The 16516-nt window shown below is 56.5% G+C and overlaps 1 protein-coding gene across 2 annotated transcripts in view; it reads left to right on the top strand.

The window, feature by feature from the left end:
• TRIM67 (tripartite motif containing 67) overlaps positions 1-9090 on the top strand; it is a 50513-nt gene extending 41423 nt beyond the window's left edge. For both annotated transcript variants that reach the window (XM_047088717.1, XM_047088716.1), the window contains 5 exons: positions 628-773; positions 3319-3457; positions 4796-5099; positions 7730-7892; positions 9025-9090. In XM_047088717.1, coding sequence (XP_046944673.1) covers positions 628-773; positions 3319-3457; positions 4796-5099; positions 7730-7892; positions 9025-9090 — 818 coding nt within the window. The remainder of the gene's footprint in view (positions 1-627; positions 774-3318; positions 3458-4795; positions 5100-7729; positions 7893-9024) is intronic.
• The last annotated feature ends 7426 nt before the right edge of the window (positions 9091-16516 follow it).

Below are 16516 nucleotides of genomic sequence, written 5' to 3'. Positions count from 1 at the left end.
TCTTGCTGTGACAGAACTTACCATGATAACATTTGATTCAAATCCCTGATTCCGAGGGTTGACCACTGGATACTCTGATTGCCTCTCCTTCCCGGCTCTGGTTCCCTGGGCCTCTAACGTGCTTCCAGCCAAAGGTTTAAATGCGTCCTTGGATTCACCCCACCAGCACCTTCCCAGCCTAGTGTCAGCTGCACGCTGGCCCCGCAGTGGCTCCGAGGCACTTGGAACCCGGCTCTGTTGGCAACCCTCACGGGCTCCTTGTGGGTCTGAGACTCAAAACTAGGGATTCTCAGTGGGTAGGTGGGGCTCCTCCTTGGGGCTCCAGATGCAGAGTCGTGGAGGCACGGGCCATGCCTCTCCCACCTCCCACCCCAGATTCCAGGACAGGCTGGAAGTGCACGGTCACCTGAGATCGCACTGCCCCCCTCTGCCAGCCTTGAGACTGAGATCCCGGGGCTGAGGTGTGCCTGCGAGAGGCTGGGAGGGACCGCAGGGTGGCGCCACCATTCCTCCTGGGGGCCGGGGGGGGGGGGGGGGGCCCTGCGATGGGGGAGGAGAGTCCACACAGGTGTCTGGCATGCTGCCGGGGTCCGTGAGCTGAACCCGCCGTTCCTGTTCCTGTCACAGTGCCGCCCGGCCCCCTGCTGCAGCTGGAGAAGTGTTGCACCCACAACAATAGTGTCACACTGGCCTGGAGGATGCCGCCCTTCACCCACAGCCCCGTGGACGGCTACATCCTGGAGCTGGATGACGGTGACGGGGGCCAGTTCCGGGTGAGGCCCTGATGCTGGACTGGGGGGTCCTAACGCGGAGGCCTCTGGACTGCCCTCGGCTCCATTGCTGCCCCTAGGGGGCGTTGGCCCAAACACAGAGGGCTGGTGGGTCTGGAACCTTGGGAAATGGGGCTTCTCTGTCGGGGGCTACGTCTGGACAGCTGGGGCAGGCAGAGGTGACAGCCACAGAGAAAGTTTAGGACAGCCTTTCTGCAGAGACTGACACAGGTCTGAGGCAGAGGAAGAGCTCGGAAAAGGTATCCCCTGCCCTGATCTACTTCCTGCTTCACCCCACCAGTGCAGTCCCGGCTATTCCTCAGCACCTTCCCAGATATCCCCGCTCACACAGGCTCCCCCCCCCGCCCCCCTCCCCCGCCACTCCCTCAAGGCTCTATCCCTCCTTGTCCCGCCTGGGTCACTGACTGTTCTACCTGGCGAGATGCTCTGTGGGTGAGGACAGCCACTTGGTAAATGGCCGTTGGGTTGAGATGAACTTCTACCTTCGTGTTTCCAGGGATGAAATGTCATGGGGACAAGAGAGGCTCTTAGTGAGCCAGAAAATGGTGTTCTACTCCCCCATCCGATAGAGACCCCCCAAGCCAGGCCCCCTAAAGAACTCTTCCCTGAGTTTTCACACAGCAAAGTTCAGGTCACTGTCAAGTTGCTTTGTTGACCAGGGTCTTCTTAGAGCTCCTCCTTTTCCATTCCCGAGGAGACTGCATAAAGATGTTCCGGAACAAAGCACTGCAACCACGACAGTTCCGACATCCCTTCTCCTGGGGGGCTGCCCCATTGAACAAATCTTGCTGAAGATCAATATTCCTTTCGTTTCTCTCAAAGGGATTTATGCATAGGTCATTTCATTTTCTGTTTGAGACCTACCCTACAAGAACGTAAGCGTTGGGGAAATAATAGCAGCCTTCCCTTGGGAATTACTGGGCCCCGTGTGAATATATGGGCAATTTAGGGGACAGTGGAGTTGAGGAATGGCAGATCATTCACTGGGTGCAGAACCTCAGTCATTGTGGCTGTGCAGAGAAGCTAAGGTTGGAAAGAACTCCTGGACTGGAAACCAGGAGAAGAGCCCCCGTTTCTGAAGCAGGAAGGGAAGACTGTTTCCGGATGTTAAAAGAAGCAGCCACAGGGCTCACATACTGATGGCCCCTTCCCTCCGAGACATAACCACCAGCAAAAGCTGGATACAAGGGCTGGAATTTATGAGGAACCACCTGTTAAAGTGGGAAGAGTGTCGGCTTTCAGTGCAGGCAGGCCTGGATTTGAACCCTGGCTTCCAAATGGGTTCATCTGGATCTTGGGCAGGTTTCCAACCTTCTCCGAGTCTCCTTCTGTATGAAATACAACAACAACAACAAACCAATAACAACATCCAAGCGTTGTGTGAGGATTAAAATGCCCTACACAATGCCTCGCACCCAGCTGTTATTATTAATGACTTGGCATAACAAATGAAGAGTGAACCCCCTAGACAACGAGAGAGGAAAGATGTTTTAGACCAAGTAGAAATGGTGACACAGGACGGGGTGCAGGGCTGTGCATTTGAGGGAGTTAATAGGACAAAGGTAAGTTTGAAGTGAGTGGGGAACAAAGTCAATCCCTACTAACGGATCTTTGGGGTCCCCTGCAGAAATGTCTCACCTCTCAGGAGGCCATGAGAAAAGCCGTTCAGGGGGCAGGGGGGCCAACGAGGGGAAGATGGCAACCTCAGGGGTGGCGGAAGTTGGGGAGGGGGGCGGAATGCCCCTCTCGATCCAGAAGCGATCCCGGCCCAAACCCACCTGAACCCACCTGTGCTTGGTCACGCCCTTCCTCTGTCCACTTTTTCCCATCATGGGTGATGACCCTTCTTCTTTTTTTTTTTTTTTAATTTATTTTGAGAGAGAGAGAGAGAGAGAAAGCACAGGTCGGGGAGGGGCAGAGAGAGAGGGAGAGAGAATCCAAGCAGGCGCCTCACTGTCAGCGCAGGCTCCAACGTGGGGCTCGAACCCACAACCTGTGAAATCATGACCTGAGCCGAAGTCGGACACTTAACCGATGGAGCCACGCGGTCGCCCCTGTGATGACCCTTCTTTTAAAAGTATTGCTTATTTTGTTTATTTAGCTGCTTTAGCTCATGTTCGCTAGCTTAAATTCCCACCGACAACCAAGAAGGAGGTGGGGGTTTCTGCACCTCCACCCCTCCTGGAGGAGTGGGTGTCCCTGGGATCCAGGGTCCTATCTGATCGGCTGGCCTCAGCAGAGGTAGGACATTCTCGGGCAGCTGCCTAGCTGGCTACACACCTGCCATCCCTCCCCGCCTCCCTAAGACCCCGTCACACCTCACATTCTCACGGGCAGAGGGGCTGGCCAGCCAGGAGTAGAGTTTGTGCCCAACTTGGACACGGTCTATGACCCTGCCTCCAGTCCTCCAAATGTCCCTTGTTCAAGAACTCTGCTGAGGCACTAGCACTTTGAATGTCAACATGTTGCCAAGAGAAACTTTCCAAATAACGGAGGCACCTCCTGAGCAGTCTTGGCTGTCTTTTAGGAAGTGTATGTGGGCAAGGAGACCCTGTGCACCATCGATGGTCTTCACTTCAACAGTACCTACAATGCCAGGGTCAAGGCTTTCAACTCCTCCGGCGTCGGGCCTTATAGTAAAACTGTAGTCCTGCAGACATCTGACGGTGAGCACTGGGGTGCTGGGGGAGGACCAGATTCAGGCACGCGCGGATGAGCTTCTAAAGGAGGATGGCAGGGGGTGAGGGGTGGGGGGAGACTATCAGCTGTGCAGGGCAGGGGAGTGAAGGGATGGAGGAAATTCGGCAGCAGCAAAATGTATGTGTCTCCTCCCAGCCCTGTCCCTGCCCTTCTCACCACGGCCCCTTGCCTACTTCTCCCTACTCATGAGCCACAAAAAAAAAAAAAAAAGGCCATTTCTTCACCCCATTTGCTGGCGTGGGAAAGGAGACAAGGATGTGAGAGGCTCAGGGAGACCCAGGGACTGAGACTGCATAGGACAGACCTGGAGAAAAGGCCACTTAGTCCTGGGTTTGACCTTCCCCCCAGTGGGAAACTATCCCTCGAACACCTGGCACGAGAGCCCAGATCTGATGGCTCACATACCCAGCTGCATCCTTTCAGGTTTCAGGCAAGAGGAGCACATCAGCATCAGTGGGATGTTGGTCATCTGTGTCCTTAGCAGGAAGAGATGATGTAAATAACGAACATGTCCCAACAAGAGCCTGCCCTGCTAACCCGGGCATCCCAGGATGGTGTCAGTCCTGTTTATCGTCATCATGCATCCCAGCACATCCTGCGGTCGCCCTGAGGAAGATGTGACACGCCTGGTTTGTCTCCCCAGGACGCAGGGGAGAGAGGGCAGGGGCAGATGCTGTTGTCAAGGGCACGGCTGGGGACGCTTTTCTGAAGATCACCAGCTTTCTGCCCTTAGGTGCCCTCCGCCCTGCAGAACAGTAGTTCTTGCCCTGAGCACTGTGGTCACGATTCTAGAGTCAGGACCTCACGTCCCGCAGCCTGAGGATATCGGAGAACAGAAGGAGGAATGCGAAACAGGAGGATGGAGCGTGGCGACTTTGGTTATATCACTTCACCGCTCCGGGTCTCGGATCCCACACCCACAAAGTGGGGCAGGGATTAACTCCTTCCTCTTTAACTTACAACGGCGTAGGAAGCGTAACGGAAGGGTGTCGGAAACCAAGACTCCATAGAATGCATTTAGATTTGGGGCTCCGGGGCTCGAATGTCTGCGTTCCTTGGCAAGGCTGGGTTCGTGGGACCGAGAGCTTGGATGAACAGAGATCGGGGAGTGTGTGTGTGTGTGTGTGTGTGTTCGCGTGTGTGCGCGTGTGTCCCTGTGTGTGCCTGGGAATCACACAGGGAAGAGCGTGTGTGATGCTGGATGCCAACTTGCTCTTAGATGTGGGTGAGTGAGTCTGTCTCCGAGCCCAGGTCGGAGACTGCTAGCGAGTCCCATCCCTGACTCTTGCTTCCTTCCTTTCCAGTGGCCTGGTTCACCTTCGACCCCAACTCTGGGCACCGGGACATCATCTTATCCAATGACAACCAGACGGCCACCTGCAGCAGCTATGACGACCGGGTGGTGCTGGGCACAGCCGCGTTCTCCAAGGGCGTGCACTACTGGGAGCTGCACGTGGACCGGTACGACAACCACCCAGACCCCGCCTTCGGGGTGGCCAGGGCCAGCGTGGTCAAGGACATGATGCTGGGCAAGGACGACAAGGCCTGGGCCATGTACGTGGACAACAACCGCAGCTGGTTCATGCACTGCAACTCCCACACCAACAGGTGCGTTGCCAGTGGCGGGGGGGGGGCAGTTGGGGAATGAGGCTCCTGTGGGGGACAGCATCCCTTCTGCTAGGCATCAGGAATGTGGGGGAGGCCTTTCAGCCACTTGGGTGTCCCATTTCCAGGGAGAAGTGAGTGTGTGCCCAAGGGTCAGCATGCAACAGAGACTAGAGTGGCCCCAGGGCATGTGGCTTTACAGGTCACCCGGCCAGCCACACGACCAGGCTCTGCCAGGTTCCTCGGCTGCCACTCCCTTCCCACTTCTGCTCCGTTTCCCTTTAGACACTGTCAGCCAGGGGCACAGCCGGTGTCCTCGCGGCTGTGACCATGTCTCTACAGACGTAGCAGGTGCCATTGCTCTGGCAGTGACACTGCCCCCCCACCGCCCAGCCTTGTGTGGGCTTTGACCCAAGACAGTGCCCCCAAAAGGGCAGGCCTGGGCGTGGCAGGCACTGTTGGGGTGCTCACTGCCGGGGACTCTGTCAAGGGCCCTGCCATGGCTGCCTTACTCTGAGGCCGGCCCAGGGAGTGGTGTTACCAGGGCAGACACAGGAAGATGGGCCCTTTGGGGTCGCCCTGGGAAGATGTCCCTGATACCTGGGCTCCTTCAGGGACTTGTGGGCACCTTGATCTCTCTCCTCAGAGAAGGCAGTGGCCCCCCCCCCCCATCATAGCTCAGTGCTTACTCTCCTCACCCAGGGATTCCGTGTTCACACCCGGCCTGTGTGTCCAGGGTGGGGGTGGGGGATGGAAAACCTTTTAAGGCCAGCACTGGCCAAGGAGCCCAGAAATAAAGAATGGTAGTCACCTGGAGCTGCCCTCTCCCCACGCGATCTCCTTCCTGGCCTGCTCAGGGCCATCTCCCCAGGAGGAGCCAACCTCACGGGGCCCAGCTCTAGGCCATGTCAGTGAGCCTGGAGGCTCTCAGTGTTCTGGCCCCAGGAGTCCTGATCTGGGGCAGGGACTTGCCTGAGGGTCCCCAGGGAAGCAGACTGCACCTCTCCCACCTGCCATTTCTCTGGCAGTGACCTCTAGCTCTGGAGGCCTGCGGGAGGGTAGCACCTCGTCCCTCTGTCCCCTCTGCCTGGGCCCTGCAGGCTGACTGGGTGTTGCAGGCTGCCAGGTGCTGCGGGCTGACCCGGCACTGGATCTACCCCCGGCCGCTGTTCCCAAACCACAGAAGAGTGGAGTCCAGACCTACCAGCTCCATCTCTACCTGCTTAAACCAAATGGTGCCCAGATACACCGCTGATGGGGGTAATGGAGCGTTATTGAGCTTACTTGGTGCCTGAGGCTGTAGGAAGCACCTGACTTCCATGATCTCCCTTAGTCCTCCGAAAAGTACTATTGTGATTGGCATTTTACCCATTAGACCAAGGGCTTAGGTGAAACAAGCGTCCCAAGTCACAGGGCTACTTAGTGGCGCTGTCAGGACTCGGCTCAGAGTCCCCCCGGGTAGGGGGCTGCGGTGGGGAGCCCATGAACCTGGGGCAGCCAGCGCTTGGGTGGGAATCACGTGTTTGCGCCTCACGCCGGTCTCTACCGCCACCTGGCGGTCAGTGTCCGAATAGCACCAGGAGCCCGGTCGTTGCTCCCTTTCCCTACCTGCAGGATCCTGTCCTGGGGTCCTGACACCGCTCCCCACCCCCACCCCACGCCTCCCGCCCTGGGGAAATTTGACCTCCTGGGAAGTGCCTTTCCCGTCAGCGCACCGAGTTTTCCCCACGACTTTCCTGTGCTCTCTGCCAGGCCATCAGCCCCCAGCTAATCAGCACCTGCCCCATCAGGAAAGGCTAAAAATGGTTTTCTCATCAGAGCCGAGCAGCTGGGGTGGAGGATGAGCCCTCAGCCCTCAGCCCTCAGCTAAGGGAAGGGAGTCTGATGGACCCTCTTCTTCCACGGACAGGAGGCGGATCAGCCAGGGAGCCTGGGGAGAGCATCTGAAGAGATGCTTCTCGCGGGCCGATATGAATTCCCACCACTGCCGAATGTGGGATCACAGACATTTATCAAGAGCTCCACAATTTAGTCTCAAGGCTCCACCGCTGGCGCTCATGGGATGGCAACTCGGGACTGGGGACTTGATTCCAGATTCAGCATCTGTCCCCTGCCACGCATGGCTGTTCAAGAGTCCCTGGGATGTTTCGGAGAGCAGCTGAAGTCGAGTGGGCCTCGAGATCTCCCGAAGGGCTGGCGCTCTGCCTCTTTGTGGATCTCAACGTTCTCGCTGGTTAAAACTATAAAGGGTGCCAAGCTATTTCTTTCCCTTGGAGGGCAAAGGAGCCTTCCCTACCCAGGCTCCAAGCTCCGGGTGTTTTCAGGTGGGACCCGCTCATCCACACCCTAACTCCCTGGGTGCCCAGGTCTCAGGGACTGCCAGGAAACCAGGGACTGAACAAGCCGATCCCTCCGGGGTAAGGAAACTTACACGAAGGGTAAGGTCTTCCTGTGTGGCCCTTAACTGGAGAGTGCGTTTCAAGGCAAGTCTCACAGCCCAGAAGAACAGCTCCCTGCACCTCCATGAGGGCTGTGTGTTTTAAGTGAGGATATTCCTAGCATCTTCTGAACCACCACCTACATCCCAGGCTAGATGTGGTGGTGATGGGGCTTCCTGGGGCTTCTCTTCCCAGGACGGAAGGCGGTGTGTGCAAGGGGGCCACTGTCGGCGTGCTCCTGGACCTGAATAAGCACACGCTGACCTTCTTCATCAACGGGCAGCAGCAGGGCCCCACAGCCTTCAGCCATGTGGATGGGGTGTTCATGCCAGCCCTCAGCCTCAACCGCAACGTGCAGGTACCACTTACCCTTCCGGGCGGGAGCTGTTCCTCTCGGGGTGCTGGGGCCTCCGAAGTGCACTTGGACGATGTGGGCTATAAAGAAGCTGACTGCTGCCCGCCCAGGCAGAGAGCCACCTACCAGCTCCCCTTGGGCATTCCCCGGGGACGGTCCTCTGTGGCATGATCAGTTCGTACTTGTTTGCTTGAGATAAGTGGAGGCGCTAAGCTGCCAGCTTGTGGAGCCACAGTGGGAGGGAGGGGGGAAAAGGGAATGGAGGGGGAGGCAGGTGGGGGTTCCATTTTCTGGGACGGGTGCGATGGAGGCATTCGTTAAGCCATCAGGAGGAAGTCAGTGCCCCCTGCCCAGCTTGAGCCGATGGCCAGGTATGCGCTGGGGCCTTTCAGGTATGGCTTTCCCCAGAGAGGAGAAGCACAGGGGGGCTGGGAGAGACCAGTCCTAGGGGCTTTGAGTCTCCTTCTGCCCCCTCTCACCCCTCCCTGCCCCCTCTGGCTCCCACCTGAAGCAGGCAGGAATGTTGTGCTTTTAGATCTCAGGGCTGGAGCCAGTCCTGGGGGGCTGGCGAGGGCTCGGGAGGCCCCAAGTGGACAGAGACAAAATGGGAGCTCAGTGAGGGGGCGAGGGTGGGAGAGAAATGTGAGGGCACTACCCTTAGCTTCTAGCAGAGCCCTCATCCCTCTGGGAGTCCTGGCTGTGAATACTGACAGGCCTACATCAATCACTGATTGATTGATTTGTACCTGCACTCACTCACGAAAGGGCTTTGAGGCAGCCTGAAATATAACAGATGTCAGAAAGGAACGAAGGCCCTGGGAAGAACGCAGAAACCAATATACAACCATGAGAACCGTTCACCTGCTGCAATGGAGCATCAGCCTTGCCGGGGCTCCTGGGACAAGGTGGGAAACCCAGGCCCAGACCGGCTCCTCAGGATGAACTCGGGGACATTACGTGAGTGAGACTGGGCAACAATAAACAGCATACCCCGCAGTACAGAGAGGCCCTCAGGCTGCTGTCTGTGGCGACCCCAGCGAACAGGGGGCCTTGCACGAGGCCGCTGGGCCGTCTGAGCACTCAGGATTCTCGTATTGGCCTCCCCCATCCTCACTGACTGGGTCGTCTTTTCCAGGTCACCCTGCACACAGGATTGGAAGTACCAACAAACCTGGGGCGGCCAAAGCTATCGGGCAACTAGCCTCCCGGCCCCAGCTGTTCACCGGCGTCTGGGAAAAGCCCCACCATCCCTCGCTGAGGTCGAAGGACCCGCGAGGGCAGGACGATCGCCTTGAGGGGTGCAGCCCAGCAGCCGCTCAGTATCTTAGCGACGTGTTTTCTTTGGAGGGTGAGAATAGGTCTGCAGGCCACGCTTGTTGAGGCAGCTGGTTAATAAGCGGCCACTGGTCGGTGGTGAAGCTGCGTGTGTGTTTCTCTCATTCCTCCTGGACATTACGAATGCTCACAGAGAAGGAACTTTCTCGAGGGAGGGAGAAGGCATCCGGGGTTTATGATTATGTTTCCTGCCATCTGTTTTCAAAGCTTGTCTTTTATGCTGGTGGGGGGGGGGGCAAGAGGAGGGCCGACTTTGAGACTGGCATCCTGAGAGCAGAGGCAGGAAGGCACTTCCGGAATCCCACTCCCCAAGTGTTGATTGACCCTTTGCTGGGACACCTCTCTGTCCCGAGGCTGCAGGTTCTCATCTCCTCCAGGAAAGGTTCTCCTTTTTGCTTTTTTAGTCCTGGAGTCTCCACAACATTATGCCCTTGCAGACCTAATCCAAGGTCGATAGAAAGGGGCATTAATCTTGACCTTCACCATTCCCACTGACCTTCACCATTCCCACTGAACTATTGAGAACCTTTAAAATGGTTTCTTTTGGTCCTTCATTAATCAACTCTCTCTCTCTCTCTCTCTCTCTCTCTCTCTCTCACACACACACACACACACACACACACACACTAGCCTGCGAAAATGCATTCACTCAGTTCTTAGTCCTTAAACACAAAAGAAAACAATGGAATTGGAGTGACCACATGAAGCGTGTCTGCTGGCTGGCAGCTGTTTTCTGGAACTGCAAGCTTGTCTGAGTTGCTCTCTTCCAGGCTTTGGTCCTCCCAGGGGGACCCTGGGGAAGCCTCTTAGAGTCTGCCTACCTTTTCTTCCAGACCCACCCTACTGTCATCATGAAAGTAGGAGATGGCCCCCCATGGCAGTGGTGCCTCTGCCTTGGGATGGGCAGGTCCTCTAATGAAGGCAGGAAATAGCAATATCAGCATGTCCCTTACACCCCAGACTCCCGGGGTGAGCCTGGCTGTGCCAGAGGCCCAGGCCGAGCCCCCTAGCAGGGCGCCCTCATGGGCCCAGGAGGTCCCCATAGAGTCATTTGCATCTCTCAGAAACAGAGCTCGCTTTCGGGGGTCTGAGCCCGGAGCCCGCCGCGGTCCTGTCCCCAGAGCACCTTCCTGTCCCCTCCTGCTCTTCCTCTTTGTCACCTGCCACCTCCATTTCCATCTGGTGGCGAAACTTTCTCCTTTTTAAAAAGAATATATTTTATCAAGCATTTTATTTTTGAGGTTGAGGAGTACCTTGTCCATTTGCTGGATTGGATTTTTATAAAACTTAGCCCATAAACCGGCAGCAACTGTGTTTACTCGGTTCTACCTGCTTGTGTAGACACTGCCCTTGTTTTCTGAGCGGCCAAGGCCAATGCTGTGTAGATCCTGCCCCCCTAGCAGCAGATCCTACAATCCTACCTCAGAGCCCGCGCACCCTCGGACCTCGAGGCTGCCTTGTCCCCGCCGTGTGGGCAGACGTGGCCGGCTAGGCCACCTGCCCGGCGTCATCAGGAGCTGCTTGGTGCTGTTTCGGCCTCCGAGCTCGGGTCCTGGCAACCACCTGCGTGTGGAGCTGAGGTCTTGCCTCTTGGTTCTCCGCCAGCGGCGTGGTTTCTCAGGCACCCGGAGGTCTTCCTCGTCCTGTCCCGGACCCCTGCCAGAGCCCCGAGGGGGATGCAGGCTCCTGCCTGTCCTCCTGCCTGCACCTGCCTCTCCGTTTCACTCCTTAGCCATAGCTTCGGGTGGACTCAGCTTGGAAGCTGGGGAAGCTTCCTGAAGATTGGAGGACACAGAGGAGCCACGGCCTTGCTGGGGCTGATGAAGCATGGCCTGCAGGTCCAGATGCATCGGCTTTGGGAAAAGACTGGCCAGTGTGCCGGGAGTGACACCAGGAGTGAGTGTGGCTGGGGAAGGTGGCAGTGGCTTCCTGCGGTGGGGGCTGGATGAGAGGCTGGGGAGCTTCCAGAATCCCCGAAGCTGGGCTCCCCAGGCGGCCCTGGCTCTGCCTGTCTGGAAAGGAGCTGCTGGAGTTCAGCTGGACTTGGTGACACCCTCGGGACAGCCAGCACCGGGGTCAGAGGGAAATGTGGAACAGGGAGAAGCAGCAGTCCCACAATGGCGGGGGTGGGGGGGTCTCTTTAGGAAGAAAAAGGTAATTTTTCAGAGGGAAGCCGCCAGAACTTGCCGCCTCCCTGCAGGGGTCAGCAGCTCCAGGAGGCCCCGTGAGTGTCCCCAGCAGGCACCTTTCCGGCTTTGCTCCTCCAGGAACCCAGCAGCACCGTGTCAGGCTGTCCTGAAGCCACCTCTCCTGTCCTCAGCACAAAACACCTTTCAGGGACAAGAACGAACCTAGGAGAGAAGGCAGGTCTGTGCCACACTTGTTTTCGAGGGATCGGCCAAACAAAGAAGGAATCATCAACGGCTGTGGCCTGACTTACGTCACCCTCCCAGGAAGCCCCTGGGATTCGGAGCAGAGGCTACAGGTCGTGAATTTCTCATTGGCCATCGAATTCCCTGTCCCCTTACAATGTGGTGGCGTTTTTGTACTTAGAATTGTATCAAAATGATGCTTCTGTTGGGCTGGCTGAGGAATCACTTGGTGTTTGTCTATCAAGCAGTTTCAGTGAGAAGAGAATTCAAAGTAACTTAAATGTCAGGTCCCGATGCATTGTAAATAATGCCTCCTCGACGTAGTTCCGCGGTTCGTGCTCTGCTCGTGAGCAAGTTTGCTCAAAGCATATGCCTTTCCTTTTAGAATGAATCCCTTTTAAGCGTCCACTAGCGACTCACCGCAAAGCACCCTAGCTCCTAATTCAAAGCAAAAGCTAAAACATTGCACACAGCCCTCTCTGCCCCATCGGGGAAAATAATGATTCTAATCAAAGTAGACATCAGTAATCCTGACCCACAAAGTAACTGGCATAAAAACTATGTACACAGTTTTATATATAGCTCTGGGCTGAATCTTCAGCCCTCCGTGAACTCTGTGGTTGTGACAGCGCCCTCGGGCGCCTCGTGGCCCACCGAGAGTGAGGAGGGTCATGCTCTCCAGAGTGAGCCTGGGCAGAACCGGAGTTCACCAGGGACGCTGGGAACGGGTTCGTGCTTCCTGCTCTTGGTGCCCGGGAAAGCCCAGCCTCGCGGTGCCCGTGCCCTCTGCCTACAGATTCTCAGGAAAGGATCACAACGCAGGTTCTACGTGTCCTTCTTCCGGGGACATTTGCATTTTAGCCTTAATTCTGGTTGCAAGTGAAAGGCTCGGTCCCCTGTGAAGGCATGTTTCAGCACAGACGAGCAGACAGTTGTCCTGTGGCCACCCACACGCGGTGAGATGGGGAGGATAGGGAGGGTAGGTAACACTCCGAGGTGGTGAGGGGGGGGACTCAGCACAGGAGTGCCGGAAAACACTCTCACAAGGCCCATGGCTGATGCCAGGGTTCCTCAACCTCAGCACCCCCCGGGGTGGGGAGGGGGTGGGGTTCTCTTGTTGTTGTGGGCTGGCCATGGCCTCCCCACACTAGATGCCGGTAGCACCCCCCCAAGTGAGGGGTGACGACCCAAAGCGTCTACAGACATTGCCAGATGTCCCCTAGGGGACACCCTGGGTTAAGAACCACTAGCGGTTTGTCATGTGTCCATGCGTCGATATGCAGGGTGATGCTGGGGTATCCACTTCAGCGTTACCCGGAAAGCCTGTATCACAATGTATGGACCTTCCTACCCAAGACCAGGATTGTCCTTCCATAGGCCTGCAGTGCTCTGCCAGCCGGGGCAGGTAGGGGGAAATGGAGGTGAGCCACCAACAGAGGCCACGCTGTCAGGTCTCACTTTGTATTTACTGAAGATGCCCCCACCCGCCCCCCCCACTCCTAGAAGACACCCCCCATTCCTAGAAGGCAAAACTTGTTACCAAATGTTTCCTTGGCCGCTTTTGCCTGGAGGCAACAGGAACTTAATGGATTTGTGGCCTATTATCTGGTTTTAAAAATCTAATCAGATCTCATTAGAAGATATTTAGGGTCTCTGCTGATTCTGGGAAATCTCTACTTTTGTTTTGCAAGTAAGCCAGTAAGCTGTTTTCAAGGATCACTTTCCTTGGCAGGTTCCTCCTTAAAGAGAAAGGGATCCTGGTGGCTTTCGCTTTAAATGGACTGTACGATAGGTAAGAGTAGGTGTGGGGTAGGATGTGTGGCTCAGGCACCGCATTCAGCCCTCAGACACTCGTGTCTTTGAACCTGGCTTTGATATTGGTTCACACGTCTTAAATCTTTCTGTGCCTCGGTATCCCCACCGAGGGAACGCTTTTGAAAGAAAAGAATATAGTCTCTCATCTATTGAGTCTAGGCTAATGGTCCCCTTCAAAGAATCAAGCCTGTGTGGTGACCTTCCAGAATGTTCTCCGACCACAAGACAGTGTCTTCCATCCCAGCCTCTTGTGACCAGGAGCATGTATGTATTAACACTGCTGCCTGGCCTTGAGGAGGGAAAATTGACATTTGAAATAGGCTTCACATGACCATGCAAAGCAACACCCCAGACGTTCCCATTCCCAGCAAGGCCTGTTTTAACGGTACTTCGGTGCAACATGCTGTAAACGGGCCACACGTCAGCATTGTCATTGTTAGTCCCAAAGGCATCTGTGTGCAGAAGCCCCCATAAAACGTAGAAAGAGGTTGACCTGCCTCTCTGTCTCCTCGGTCACCTTAAGTTCTAACATCTGAGGCGTCCCCCAACCCATCCTGTGTCTCCATTGTTTCCGAAGATCTCGGCAGGGGAGCGGCTTTGAGAACCAATGTCTAAGAGTAAGGCGGGAGGCACCTGACCCCGCGGCTGGGAGTCTGCATGGCCCTGGGACTCCACTCGCACTACCTGTTGGGGAGGGGGGTGGGGGGTGGTTCCCGGCTTTCTCGGTGAACGACCTTGGCTTCAGGCAGGAGTTGGGAGACCCCACAGGGGAGTCTTGTCTGGAGGGCACGGGCTGCCCAACCTAGTCCTGGGGAAGACCCCCGCAAGGTGGGCACCACTCACCAGGCCAGGCCCTCAGGCAGCCTCTGAGGAGACTCCAAACACAGACTTCAGATCCGGAAAAGCGGCCTCCAGTGGCTGTGGAAGCAGGAACACGGCGAGGGCCTGCAGACCTTTCCAGCTCGTCCCGCGCCCGGTGGCTGGGCGTCCCCAGCCTGACTTCCTCGGCACCAAGAGGAAGCGCGGAGTGAGCCAAGCAGAAGACGTTAAATGCATGATGTAGACGTGCTGCTTTCCCACTAACTTTGTCGTATTCAGCATGAGTGATTTGTTTAACGTTGGCAAAGGAATTTAAAAAGTAACAAGCTCTGTGTCCTTGTTTTGGCTGTCCACAGTTCTTGCATTTCCCTGCCTTCCTCTACCCCCGCCCCCCCCCACCATCGCATCCACTTTCTGTCACAGTTGTCCGTATACGGTGGCAGCTCTCGGTCCCGTTGGTGTTCGTGTTCCACTGGAAACACGGGGGGGGGAGGGGGGGGGAAAGCAACTTTTTTCTAATTTTTGTATCGGTATCCACGAGCGTTTGTATTTTTTGAATTGCAAACACTGTGTTTTCTGGTCTTTGGGGGGTTGGTTAACTTTGTGTATTGCCTTCTGGAAAACCTGAGTTTTATCACAGTCTTGAGCAGATTTGAAATAAATTCTTTGGACACTGCCAACAACCGAAAGGCAGGGCCCGGTCTGGATTACTGCCCAGAAGCACAGCGCGCCTCTTGCCACGCGGGCCCTGGGTGGCGGCGGGCGGCTGGGACAGGGGAGGCGGAAGGGAGGCCACCCCGTCTCTCCCCCGCAGGGCCTGCGCCTGTGAGACGCCATAGGGCTGTGCTGCGTGTGCCCACGAGATCTTGAAGCGGTTCCATGGCTCTGAGTAAGGTGCATCTCAGACAAGGGGGGCTTTATGAATTCATTCTCGCAAGAGGGGACAGGGCTAGACATTGGTAACAGCACATGGTTAAGGTACATTCGTGAATAAAACATTGGTCAGGGGTTACAAGAAACTGAGATTTGGGGGAGACCTCCTAATAACCTATGAGCATCGGGGAGACTGACCGGCCCCTTCAACCACACCGTCTGAGCCCAAGTGTGTCCGACCTGAAACCTCTTAGCCTTCCTCAAACTGCGGTCCTCACAAACACCCATCTCAACACGCCTCCCCCAGCAGCCCCTTCGGCCCGGCCTCACTGCCCGGTTAGCTGCTGGATCCCTGAATGGCTTGCCTGGGGAGGGGCGGTTGCAGACTCCAAGATGAGGCAGCAGGGCATTATGAGCAAGGGCTCTGCGGATCAACCCCCTTGGGAGCGAAGGAAGCAGGGCCGGCCAAGGGAGACGTCGGGTTGGGACGCAGACCCAGCAAAGGCCTCTGCCGCTCTGGGTTGGGAGAGGGGCACTGGGTTCAATACTCCCGTCTCGATCCAGCACGGACGTGGGCCACCCCGGGAAGGAGGTGAGGTGATCCCTGAAGAGGGCCAACGGCTGAAGGTTGTGCCTTCAGTGCTCAGAACAGTAAGTTCTTCTACCCGAAAGAGGATCTGAGGGAGACATCCGGGCATCGACCCCCCCGCGCCACAGGTCTATACGGCTCCTTCAGAATTCCAGTGAGGGAAGCTTAGCCGAGGAAGGCCAGGGACGCTGGAGCTGGTCTTGGAGCTGCAAGGGACACTCGTGGTCAGCCTCCTCTCCTATTCATTCTAGACTCCCTTCACTCTCACCTAGTGCCTCTGCTTATCGTGGTCGGGACCCTCATCCCTGGGGGTCTGAGCCTCAGGTCACCAGGCCCTTCGCACCCAGGGTTGCTGCATTTGTCTACTTACCATCAAAATCAGGTCAAAGGACTATGAAGAGATGCCTGAGTCCCACCTGAGTGCAGAATTTTCCCTGCCCCACTGGGTGACGGCAGCCTCGTCTCCTCTCGATGGTCAAGGGTAGGTCACCCCTGCGAGGTGGTGGCTCTTCTTGCCTGGACAACTTTGGCTCAGCGGGACACGTGCTGTGTTGTTTCTTCCTTTGGGAAGCAGGGTCTCCAGGTGTCCGGGGCCGAGAGTTGTAGGGACGGGAACCTCCAGGTCCCTAAGTGGGTCACTGGGAATAACGGTAGGCAGGGCGTCGTGTGGAACAATGGCTGAGCCACCAGACGTGTCGGGGACTGAAAGACACCCCTGCAAAGGGGAAATGGCAGTGTGACGACAGTAAGGAAACACGTACCCACAGCACGGAAGCCGTCTGTTCCCTCTGTGGCTGTTGGCAGAATCTTAGTCATAACCGTCT

The sequence above is a fragment of the Lynx rufus genome, unplaced genomic scaffold, assembly GCF_022079265.1.
Source record: "Lynx rufus isolate CCGP_SWC_20201006 ecotype Redwood Valley unplaced genomic scaffold, mLynRuf1.p SCAF_25, whole genome shotgun sequence".
Taxonomy (NCBI): domain Eukaryota; kingdom Metazoa; phylum Chordata; class Mammalia; order Carnivora; family Felidae; genus Lynx; species Lynx rufus.
The sequence above is the reverse complement of the archived record's forward strand: the minus strand, read 5'-3'. Positions and strand labels throughout refer to the sequence as shown.